The 12,812-nt window shown below is 47.2% G+C and overlaps 2 protein-coding genes across 2 annotated transcripts; one reads left to right on the top strand and one right to left on the bottom strand.

Annotated features, from left to right (window-relative positions):
- Positions 1-4,955: 4,955 nt before the first annotated feature.
- Positions 4,956-5,945, top strand: ABOM_000293 (uncharacterized protein; the record flags this gene model as incomplete). The annotated part of the gene is made up of 2 exons (XM_022527423.1): positions 4,956-5,278; positions 5,333-5,945. The coding sequence occupies 2 exons, from the start codon at positions 4,956-4,958 to the stop codon at positions 5,943-5,945; spliced, it is 936 nt and encodes a 311-aa protein (XP_022394779.1).
- A 1,403-nt stretch (positions 5,946-7,348) lies between these two features.
- On the bottom strand, positions 7,349-10,463 carry ABOM_000292 (uncharacterized protein; the record flags this gene model as incomplete). Its single annotated transcript, XM_022527422.1, has 7 exons — positions 7,349-8,246; positions 8,754-8,862; positions 8,923-9,246; positions 9,310-9,735; positions 9,792-9,860; positions 9,916-10,156; positions 10,218-10,463. 7 exons carry the CDS (start codon positions 10,461-10,463, stop codon positions 7,349-7,351), a joined length of 2,313 nt encoding a protein of 770 aa, XP_022394778.1.
- Between the last annotated feature and the right edge of the window lie 2,349 nt (positions 10,464-12,812).

The raw sequence follows: 12,812 nt of genomic DNA, 5'->3' as shown, positions 1-12,812 counted from the left end.
CATATTCGTCGGTCTACTGCATACCTCCCAGTCCTGGGTTGTCAACGCGACTTGCGCTTTGTATGGTGATATAATAAGGAAATTGCGGATATAGTTCATAAGAACAGAGGTCAGATAAACCGCGATCTCGGCGTTCCCGTTGTTAAAAGTCGAGTGCCACACGCCTCTGGAAATTGGATCCACACAATAAAGAGACTTAAACCCTCAGAATAAACACGAGACCGAGTTATTCCACTTATCGAAACTATTCTATCGAAGAACCGGCTCATTCTATAGTACAATCAGTACAATGGGCTGTGCTTCGCCATTGTAGAAGATCTCCGATGCTAGGCTATAGAGTCTGCCATGTGAGCGATATTGGATATCCAGCATTACAGATAGATGTCCTATCTTATTCAATCTCTGCATTCGCTCCCTGGTAAAAGTTGGGGGTCACAGTTTGTGGTCCCCAACCATCATAGCCCTCTGGACAGTCGACAGTAGATGTTGGTTCGGATTCGTTGACCGTATTTGATATAAGAGAGGGCGGAAGTCCCAAGCCTGAAACATTGCCGGCTAGGGCCTTCAATATTGAGCATATCGATTGTGTGTGATGGATACTATGGGCAATCCCTCAAATGATAGCAGGCTGCGAATCCATGCGGTGAGCTGCCTGTTTATTTGCGGCTGCATCTTTGCGATTTCAGATAATGACCCCGAGATAGCTAAAACTGATCTCGGCTCTCCAATATTAATATGAATAGGGTATTCCTTGCCGCTTTTATGATATACAGATCGCCGGACAGTTTCTGTAGCCAGGAAGTTGCCGTGTATCCTTTGGTAACAAAGATTCAGCAAGATCTGGATTGGCAACCATGGCCCAACCGCCTAAGCTGTATCTCGCTACCCAGGCAAACGCTCGAAGTTCCACAAAGGCATTGGCCATTTCTCCACTGGATTTCCTTGGAGCCCTAATGCGAATAGGAAGTAACCGTTGCGAATACTGTTCGTTTCTAGAGCTTAATCCTGTACTTGCCAGCGTGGAGTATAGCCCGCTTGAGTTCCTCCCAAGCTGCACTGTAATTATATCCTTGGAAATATCTGGCGGGTTGCTGTTGGAACGATGTATTGACAATAGAAGGTGTTTTGGAGGTCTTTCGAGAGCCACTATAACGTGTTGGTTGGTATGGTGTCGTGTAGCCACGGTTGCTTGATAGCCCAATCTAAGACATTCGTAAGCACCAATGATATAGCGCTCCATGCTGCTGGGGCTGAGTATCAGGAACACATTGTGTGGCAGTCCATTGGCACACACGCCCAGTCTGTGTTGACTGTAGATCTTTGGACGCTAGTGGGCGAGCCCAAGACTAGAATGTAACCATGGTGACTTTGCGGGATCTCAGAAATACCCATAGGAAATGGGTCCTTCGGGGACATGATGGTTTGTCACCGCAGCTCTCAGGAGCGAGGAAGAGGTGAACCATGTGGACCGACTCGTCAATCACGGTGGAACTAGCAGATTACAAGTCCTTCAATGGGGGCAGAAGATTAACAGGTAGGCAGCTGCAGGCGGACTGAATGACGCAGGTCTGTCATCAGTAAGGGTATTGCCTAGACGCAACCACGGGACGAACTGACCCCCGCGGATTGTATCGAGAGACTTTGAGTATCGAATGGAATGTAGGCTGAGGGTTGTTGAGAAGCCGCCAAAAGGAACAATAGGAAGTGGTACCAACAGTTGGAGTTGCACGGTCCATCAATACAAAAGCGTTGACGACGCTTGAGTCTGAGGTACCAGTTGCATCAATGTCTCGGTAGTTTTCCGAAAATGCAACGTGGTAAAATCTCCCTTACACTGTCAAGTGTATAGTGCTAATAGCCCACTGACCGGGAGCACAGAGACCTATAATGTGCTGTTCTTGTTGCGAGTTCTCGTGGGTACTGCTAGGATCGCATCTACCAGAAATACACAGTGCTCAGCAACACATCGGCCGTGGGTGAATAATTCGGGCGTTTGCAGACATTTATGCCCTAAAAGGCCAGCACTGAGCGGCTCCGATTTAACCAGGAATTCAACATGATCATGACAATGTCGGCTTCTGCGTCCCCTTGGCCCCCATTCGACAGTTTGAATGCTTAACTTGGTATCCTCCCCGAGGCAGAGGATCCCATACCTGGCCCGCCAACGCGAGCTGCGTTTTGTGACCTCAATGGATAAAGAAAATATGAATACATACTGTCTCGGTTCCATCACTTGTCACCCGGGTGCAGGTGGACCTCCTAGTACAAATGTCGGCCAAAAGGCCAATAGTAGAGATACACACACATGTGAGTGTGTGCTGAAGCAATCACTCTTTCTTTGGGCCACTTGCCAGATTGCAGCAATTGACAGTATCATAGGGGTCTCACAGTTCGCAGGGTTCAGACAAAAATGTACAACTACAAAGCGTTGCACGTCCATATAGCCCTTCAGCCTTGATTGTGATGCACTCAGGGATCCATGACTCTGGCATTGGCGTCATATAGCCCTTGTGAAGGCCCGGCCGTTGCTCTTTCTTATTGATCACTCATGTCGGGCATTCTCTATCTCGGACTGTATGTCGACAGGCGCTTTTCGCTAAGTCCCAAATCTTCTGATTAACTTTCTCTCTGGAAATAAGTACTATATAGCTTAGTTACAGTTTTATCGGTACTCAGGAGGTCTGGTGGCCTCCACTGCATGAAGTGGCGCACGGCGGCAGCCCCCGCAGACGCCGGGCCATGAGGCATTTCTGAGAGAGGAGAAGGAGCCTTTCGTCCATGATAATGGCTCGATAACAGCCTGTCTGGTCTGTAGGATTTCATGAAAATCAGCTGACATGTTGAGCTGGCTCTTCCGTGTTTCGCAGTAGGCTCATTGGTTTGTTTTTCTGTGGGAGCAGAGTGGGCGTCACGGTCCTCTCCGGATCCTTCATGGAGCCAGCACAGCCATGCCCTTAGTGGGGATTAGTATATAGGGGTCCAAAAGATGAAACGGCATAGTATGATACTTACAGGATAGTGAAATTCGGCTAGGGGATTTCAGGAAGAGGGATAGAAATGAAGTTGGTGAGGAAGACTCACATAGAGCCACGATCTTTATTTCTTTCATGAGGGAAGAATAGATAGAGACAACATATTTGCCAGCAGTCCTCGCCCATGTTTGCACATAGCACGATTAAATGCTTTGGCTAGGCTTAGGTCTTTGTGGTAGAGATAGGAGCTGTGGGTTGCAGGTTGGCTCTAGAGATGAGGAGCGGTATGATATATATACATACGTGGCTCGCACTTATAAGGGAAGAGGGAAGGGGAAGAATTCAAGATTCATTGACATGAATACTTGACCTTCTGAGATTATTCATTGTGGCTCATAAAGGGAAGTGCCCCATCCTTCACAAAAGTGTATAAGGGAATATAGTGGCGAATTGAATGTATTTATTTGGTTGTTAGCAGAATCTATATTATCCTTATTATACGCAGCAGCTTAGATATTCAATTATTTTATCATGTTAAAGACTGTTATGTTAATATATAACTAGGCCCACCACCGCATCATTGAGTGTGCTTTCGACCAACGCATATCCATCACCTGATAGGTTCAGGAACCGTTTGCCAGTATTTCGACGTGTGGGGGCCAAACCATGTTGAACAAGATAATATAGGCGAAATTCCCTTCTCTATATGCTCCTTCGGCCAGTTATCGCCATAACGGAGACCATTCATATTATACACATTGCCATACATTACTCTGGGGAAGGGTTGGGCTGGCCAGTCGGGTGGCTGCCGGTGTTTTGTAGCCGGTATGGTCGTTGTATATCTGGTGTCATCCTACATAGAGTGTCTCTCTCTCGATTTCTTGCACCACTGTCGAGAAGCCTTCCCCGCTGTACTTTACACTGGCTGCTTGCTGAGGATCTATACAGTTAATATAAATGTGCATGAAATACGGTTTAAATAGGGGGCCCTGCACCAGACTCTGAGTTCTTTGGTGCTGTTGATAGTACCTAGTGTTGCGATGTCAGATGAGTTTTTTATGCCCTTCACGGGGAGTCCAACTGAGATTATGTATTGACGTAGTTGGGCAACAGCCTCACTTATCAAGTAGTTTTGAACTTCCATGTGAGGATCGTTTAGTTCATAGGTGAAGCTTTTTAACAGTTTCAGGACTGCAGGCTCCGTCTTGCTGAACGGAATTGGGCTGTGTGTACAGCGTTCCTGGTGATGAAGTTTGAGACCCTGTACTTACCTGTAGGGCCTTGGAGAGGTTTTAATGATAGTACACTATTCACATATAGAAGAAAAAACCTACCGATGATTATCTTCTCCTGCAAGTACATTGCAGTTGCTGGTCACTAATGTTTTTTTTTTCCAAAAAGTCGTGCAAGGCAGCGGAGTTTTGCGGTTTCTGAGACAACATCTATACAATTTCAAGAGTTCATAAGGCATCAAAGTCAGAGGTGGAGTTAGTGCTGGACATGGGAGAAGCAAATCCATGATGTCTCGAACAATATCCTCCCACTGCAGTGTAATACGCTACTGAGCATGGCTTCTCGTGACGGGGGTAGAGTGTCTGAATCAACGTCAAGGTAGGTCACTTGTCCAAGTCTAGTTCGAGGTGCTGGTACTCGAGTATCGCTCACCGTATAGGCACTAAGGATGAAAACCCAAACAGTTCGCGACAAAGTGTGGACCGAGCGCGGATCCGTGGGAGTAACAACACCGCCGGGAACCCCCGCACCCGACCCGCCAACCTTCCGGCCCGGCCGGCTCCCAATTACCCGTATTCCGACGCGCGGTCTGATTGGCTTGCCACTTAGTATATATATGCTCTTCATGAGAGAAGCTCTTAATGATGAGGCAGAAGTTGATCACTCTTCGCGTTAATCCTGCTATATTATATAAATCAAGGCACCCAGCCATAACCTTCATACCCGTCCAGAACAACTTTCCATTCCATCATGGTCAAGGTCGCAGTGGCAGGCGGCACCACCGCTATCGGTAGGGCCATCGTCAAGGCAATTGAGAAAGATGGTTCCCATGAATGCGTTATCCTCAGCCGGAACGACTCAAATGATTCCAAGGTCCTCGCCGTGGACTACTCGGACCCCAAAAGTCTACAAAGTGTTCTCGAAGAACATGAGGTTCACACGGTCATCTCAGCGGTCTCGTTACAGAGTGAAGCTAGTGGACAGGCTCAACTGAATCTCATTGAGGCAGCCGATCGGTCGAAAGCCACCAGGAGATTTATGCCAAGTGAATTCGGTGCAAAATATGATTCAAGGTACTATACAATCAATCTCGTATCGCATAGGCTATGCTGATTATTATTCACTAGTCATCTTGCAGCATTACCTCTCCATGCTTTCAAGTTCAAAGCGATTGAACTTCTTGAGACTTCCAGCCTGGAGTATACTCTTTTTTCCAACGGGTTATTCATGGACTATTGGTTTGCGCCTCACATACCGTCCGCCTTCGATTTCAATGCGCCTTCTTGGGTTGATCTGGATAACAACTTTGCCGCAATTCCTGGTAATGGCGACACCCCGTTAGTCTTGACTCATTCGCAGGACATAGGCCGTTTCGTTGTGAAGGTTCTTGGCCTGAATGAATGGGAGAAAAGATGTTTTCTCGTTGGAGACAGGCTGACCTTGAATGAATTTCTGCGTATTGCTGAGGAGATCAAAGGAGTGTCTTTCGAGAGACATGACGACGCAATGGAGACGCTTCTTAAGGGGCAATGCACAATTCTTCCCGCCGTAGCGGCCAAGTTGCCTCCTCAATATGTCTCGGGGGCTTTCATGAAGATCCTCGCAGCTTGTGGAAGCTGGGCTGCTAACGGGGGTCTGAATTTGCCTGCAGAGGGGACTTTGAACGCAATGTTTCCCGACATTCAAACGCTTACAGTTCGGGAGGCTATCGAAATTTACTTTGGGCGGGTAAAGAATTGAACGAGGCCTCATCTTTATTCTTCGCTAGGACAGATTTGGGATTCAGCTGTCTTCTGCAATGTTTGCGAAGGTGAACTGTGGAGCCCTCAGACACGCGGAAGACAGCAAGAGGACAATCTCATCTTGGGCATATACGGGCTGTATGGCTGGCCGCGTTGAACGTGTGGCAGCGAATCCTGTGAAATTCAATAAAGCCTGAATATCTAGACGAGGAAAGAACGCTATTCCGTCAGTTGTGGTCGGACGATGCGAATACTTGACGCGGCTTTTTCTAAAAATGTAGACCGAAAGTTCTTTGCGACGCTTTATGAGACCCGCAAGCGGCGCTTTTGGTACCATGCGTTCGACTGATTATCTAGTAAAGAAACTTGCAACCAAAATCAGTACCGTCACTTTCCCTTACCTGTTGTACAGGCTGCCTAGTTGCTAGACACCTTCACTTTTATCACCGAAGTGCCGACAAGTATAAGAAGCTGCTTGACACAACCTTCTGTCGAGCAAGCAAAGAGGAATTACTACTCTTTCCTCCACGCCTACCCATTAACTAGTGATCTTGGTATATTAACTGCATGGCAACTGTTGCAGGAGCAGATGTGGAGATCCCAGCCTTACAGTTTACCAGGCAAATGTGGCTTACAGCAACGGCCCGTGCCATAGTGGTGGTCCACGAGTACATGGATTTATATTCACTTAGCACAACTCATACGGGGCTTACTTGGCTTACTGAAAACGACAGAACTAATTAAGTCTTGGAATATTAAACACCTGGCTATTTTTACAATCGTCTGGGGTGTTGTCGTGTTTTTCTCCTGACTGGGACTAGACTCTGCAGGTTACATACTACCACAATTACTCAAAACTAGTAGTCTTCAGGAAACAAGCCGTGACTTTTAGATAGATGAATAGATATAGACTGGGCGATGAGCGTCTTCTGATATTAATAGAACCAGCAGCCTCGACTATTTGTCAATATTATACCAAATCGCGATGTAATTCCAGCGCAAGAGGAACGATGCTTTTGTAACATTATCAATGCAACCTGTTAATGCCTTTAAAAGTACGGCACGGCTCCATTTACCTATTGCGATATATAGTGCCTAGTATATCTTTAGCTGACAAATATACTACATGTTTATGAAACTAGATGAAAGTCCCAAAACTATCTTCATACAGGGATTCAAATTATGATATATTGAACAATCCAATTGCCAATGCTAATTCTGTGAAGGGGGTACTTGAATACAGACACCCCCTTTCTTTATCACTTGTTTATTCAGGTATACGAAAAGGTACATACCCCCTGAGCTTACAGGTGGCTATCTCGCATATTACTGCACTGAAGACTGAATTGAACTATGACATGCCGCGGGCGTATGGTGGGTATCTCGCTTCGCAGAGTTGGCCTATTTCACTTGTTTTGAGACAAACATCCCTCCAAACCAGCCATAAGTCTTACTAAGCCTACGGCCGTATCGCCGGGCTGTTCGGAACGGTAGTTTTCCCTGTGGATGGGGTTCGTGGAATAGGATGTTCCTTTCAACATCCAGCCTGGTCGGCTGAAACTGCCAGACAGAGCCGTAAAGCTTCATGGCTTTGAAGCCGACTGAAGTCATGGCATGCAGAAAGTCATTCCACGCCACTTCGCCGGCTGTGGATGTCATTGTAGGGTTGAAGAAGAGGGCTCGGAAGACCTTGAGGGCACGCGCATCCACAGGGAAGGTGGGTTGACGATCAATAGAGTCGGGCTGAACTAGCGCTGCAGCTTCCCTGACGGGTGCGGGGGCAGGACGTGGAGGTCCACGGGTTTTGACCTTGGTCTTGGGCTGTGAGACGTCCAGTGCCCTTGCCGAAAGGCCGGAGTAGACACTGGATGCTGGTTGGTACAAAACGTAAGGATCGACATGGCCTGCCTTATTCTGTGCGGCAGGCTGGGCCTTTTCTGGCTCGATCCACTCCCGAGTGCGCTGCAGGATGCGCGGTTGGGAGAGGAGATTCCGCGCAGCCGTGCCATACAGGCCATCGGCCTTAGTGACCATTTGTTGGTCAATGGCTTCCCAGAAGGCATCTAGAGACCTTTCCGCCCTACGCAGGGCTATCACATTTTCCTTGGCGCGGCGCTTCTCGATGGGATAGGTGAACTTTCCGTCCGTGGGTTTGCCTAGAGTAACAGCTTGAACTGACTTACTTCTCTCAGGAAGAGCTGCCTTAAGTGCAACAAAAGTCTGAGCCCATGGCTGTGTTCGCTCCGCGAACTCCTGCTCAAGTTTATCTTTACGATGAACAAGCTCAGGTTCCCAACTTCTGGCCCATGGGTGATAAAGGGTCAGCTGATACAAACACTGTGACAAGATAGATAGGTCACCAATAATCTCAGTAATATATGAAGATAGCAGTTCTTGTAGACTGGAAAATCACCCTATTCGACTACCTATGACTGTACGTGCACTCGAAGTATCTTGATAGGGGGTTTTATAATGCTATTGCCTGGTTGATATTTCTGTATCGTCAAGCGGTGCCCCGCATTGTAGTTGTATGAATTAGATCAGGCTGTGCGGGTTACCTAAGACCTCTCATGTCGTTCCAGGTTGATCAGTACAAGCACCAAGCGGAGGTACTTTTCCTCTGCCACTGTTTACTACTGATGGCAAAGTGTCCAAAAAGACAAATCCTTCTTTTACCTAACTCCGTGCAAACTCCCGTAACCTTCCACTGCCCTTCTACACATTCAGCCACCCCCTATATCCGCCTTAACTAGCCCGAGGGCTGTTCAACCTCTGATGTCGAGCAAGCCGCCATCTAGCTCCATACTTCATCTCCGCCCACAGCAAAGGGAACGGGGTCAGAGTGATACCAGCAACTAAAACGAAAGTATACACCGGACCCAGCGCATCAACCATAGGCTGTACAGCCGCAACCCCTGCCGCACCAACCAGTCACCGCATAAGATTATTGACAGCGGTGGCACTAGCACTGGCACCTGGGTACAGATCAATCACCAATGCACTGTTAATTGTCAAGATGCCAGTCGAGCAGTAGGCGATGATATATTGCAGGATGATGGGGACCGCAAGATGGGTATGCAGCGAAACACCATAGACCGCGACACACACGATAAACAGAATCGTAATCCACCAGGTGTTACGCATACGCGCGGTCTCAATCGGAAAGTCTGGGTGTGTTTTCAGGTTAACTCGCATGTCGAGTGGGTAGTTCTGTCTCGCGCAGTATTCGCGCTCGGTGAGATGGTGGTTGTAGTCCATTAGGTAGCCGATGGTGTAGGATCCCGACATGCATCCGAGGCCTGGTGAGTGCATTAATTAGCTGTAGTACTATTGCTTTCTAGGATTGAAGGTAATTGTCTTACCATTTCCCAGAAACGTGAGTCCAACCTGAAGGGTGCTCAAGTTGTATGTTTGCTCGAACAGGTCAGAGGTACTGGATGTGACCATACTTCCGAAGAAAAGAGTAATAAACACATCAATCTCTGCCAGGAAGTTTAGAGGCGCGAAGCCAGTTCGAAGAGTCACCCTGGACTTTTTGAGCCTTGGCTCGGCGCCCTCTTCAACACCTGGCTGTCCAATGATATAGTATAGCCATGGCTTCTGCAGGCCATGAAGAGGAACCGTTCCGTTACCGGCAATGGACCGCAGGGTCTCAGGAAGTAGTACGAGGATAGTTAACAGACTGACGGTGGCGCAAATCGTAAGGAACCAAAAGATCGATCGAAATCCGAGATACTGCGCGAGAACACCGCCGAAAACTGGACCAACACCTTGACCGAGCATGCGGACTTGTCTTGCTGTCAGCTCTCATAAGAATGGAATTCCCAGGTAGCGAAGAACTTACCACCACCGAAAATGCGTACCAAGCTTCCTCGTTGCGCCGACGTCGTGATATCACCGATGACACCTGCTCCTGTAGGTAAGTGTTAGTTGTGGCCGAAGTCAAGCCTAATCGGTGAGTGACGAACCAATCGAGATCGTAGCGGCGCTGCCAGCAGCCTGCAAGGCACGGAATGCCATAAGCTCGCCGTAGTTGGTAGATGCACCTAGGGCAATGTTGGAAATGATATAGACAACCATAGTCCCAATTAACACGGGTCGTCGGCCAGAGGTGTCTGATATGGAACCCCAAAAGGTCGGTGCAATTCCCTGAACGATCATATATATGGTGATGGTCAAAGTTGTTAGGGTCATACTTGTATGAAGATCCTGACAATCGATCATTTAATCATGGCTGGGAATAGAGTTGTACAGTTTAGGGTTGACCTACTCTTGAGATATCCCCCAGGGCGGGAAAGTAGATATTGGAGGACAATGGTGAAAAGATGGCCGCAAGGGAGACAATTACCACCATTTCTAGCTTGCGAGATCGAGAGAAGATGTGATAGACTGGAGGCGATAGTTGCTGGACTTCGAGAGAACCTGCCGAAGGAGATAGATGTTTGCCGATACTATGTGTCGGAGATATCATGACATTGGCTACCTCAGGAGCCTTCTTGTCATTAGGTTGGCCCATTTCAGAAGGGCTTCAAAAGGCAGGCTGAGGATACTAGTGCAAGAAGAGACAGAACGATTTTGAATGAATTTAATCTTGCACATATCAGTTACAAGCGTCCTTGACTAATCTATTAGCAATGAAACTACGACCAACACTGGATATTTAGAGCCTTATATGCTTTTACATCTATTTCTCACTATCCCACATTATTAATACATCACAAGCGCGATGAAGAGATTGTCAACTGATGAACTGGGAAAGTTTTATCAATCAGCTCCACCCTCCTAGGGCAACGGATAGTGGGGATGCACGATAGATAGAGTAGCGTGATAAGAGTGATATGTCCAATAGTGACTGGAGCCTTAGCTATATGGCTGATAATCACATAGGGAGCCTTGCTAGGGCTCCGACGGGGTTCCCTGTAGTTCTGCAGATATGCCCAAGGTTGGTCTTGCGTTCGGCCTTAGCTACGCCTGGACGTGAGGAATCATCTGGCCCACCGTAATTTCACTTGCCGATCCTCTACCGCAACATGAAGCACGGTGGGCGAAGAGCAAGACATAGTGGACAATGAACGGAAATGATCGACATAGAACCGGAAGGTGTGCTGAAGAGATCTGAAGCAGAGAAAGCCACTGCTATAAGCAAATCAGTTAGAAGCATGAGAACGTCGAACATATGTCTCGGGATTCTTCGTACTTGGGATCTGCAATGGCCTGACGGAAAGAGCCAGAAGACGGGCTAACTCGGCTATCCTCAGCAGCCAGTCTCAAATGACAAAGCCTTCCAGCTCGTCATGATAACGATGAGCAACACAGCTAGATGATGACTGGACTATATGCAGGTGCTCTAGTCCGTCTCGAAAGCGTGAGACCAACCCTGCATGACGGGTCCACTGCCAAGGCTGGTTGTGCACGTAGTAGCGGTTAGAACAGTGAGAATGGTTCTCATGGCGAGATACTCGCACGTGCAAAGGGTGCACAGACGTAAACTGTTGATCGTTTTTTGCCTGCCGGGAGACTCGCAGCTAATATATGCTTGGGCAAAGACTAATGGCACACCCGACCCGTAGATCTATGCTCCAAGTACTGCAAAATACATGGGAATGCCCCATAGTCATAAGTGCAGAGTACGCTAATTGACTTAACAGACTAGTCTACTCGGTGGAGATCCACTTGAACTATGCAGCTACTGTGTAGAAACCCTAGTCTCTCTAGATCTTAGTAGACGTAGTAATACACCCATCACATAAGGTTTCAGTTGATACCCAACAACCTGTTTTTCTTTGCACCGTGTCTGTTTGGTCTTGGGGAACTTTTATCTGCTGTTGGTCCTAAGTTCTACGACTGTCCTCCACTCAAGTATATACTGTGTAGATTGCAGTAGGTAAAAGGGACATGAATTGATTGTATATTTCACAGGTACGGTATATGGAATTTCTTTACCGGGGAAATCAACCTATAAATACCGAATTCAAACAAGGCTCGGTGACCGAATAAGGGTTGTCGGAGGATATTCCGTGCGACTAGTTGGCGTAGCCGTGGTGTGCGCTCCGTAAGGGATCAGCGGTCTCCGAGTACGGGATCCCGAGGTTACATTTCATACAAGATATTATTCCGATATACGTAGGCGCGAAAACAAATAGATAAACAGATTGCTTTAAAGACTTTTGAAGAGATAATATCCAGATTGTTATTCGGGTACATAGCCAATTCACTAAATACTACCGCAAACAATATCATTCTATATTTTAGTGTGCATTGGAATATATTCATCCTTCCATGAACCTGTCTGTCGTCAAGTGTGGTTGGAGGGTTACAAGTAATAAGTGTTGCCTTTGCAGATATGTCTAAAATACTCCGAGGTTCATATATTTCCCTATAAGATTAAAAGATATCGCCAAGCGACATACTTCAACAAGAACCTTATAGAAGAAAGCTGGTTGGTGGTCAGCAAGCTATTGCTCAAACAAGAAAAAAAATCATGCAGCGATCGTCACGATTAGATCGGGTATGGAGTCTCGAAAGGTATCCGTTTCCCACACCCTTTGCCATATTGAAACAATTTAACAAGGCGAGCTATAATATACCACAGTGCAGAAGGGTTCAAATTGTGAGAATCCTTGGGGTTTCTATATACAAAGAGGCTCTCTGACATGATGATTGGCTTTCTGACCAAAAGGTACGTTAACTAGCTTACTGCTCACCTTACTGATGAAAATTTGTTAATCTGTCCCTAGTTCATTCCTAGCATGGGTCTTGCAGATGGCAGCTGGAATTCTAACGCTCCTCCCTTCCTTTTCTACCCTCCCATTTCTTGGTCGGTTTTCCTCCTTGGAGAGAGTGACAATGTAGACCAAATTGCACT

This window comes from Aspergillus bombycis (genome assembly GCF_001792695.1).
Source record: "Aspergillus bombycis strain NRRL26010 chromosome Unknown contig00001, whole genome shotgun sequence".
Lineage (NCBI taxonomy): Eukaryota > Fungi > Ascomycota > Eurotiomycetes > Eurotiales > Aspergillaceae > Aspergillus > Aspergillus bombycis.
The sequence above is the reverse complement of the archived record's forward strand: the minus strand, read 5'-3'. Positions and strand labels throughout refer to the sequence as shown.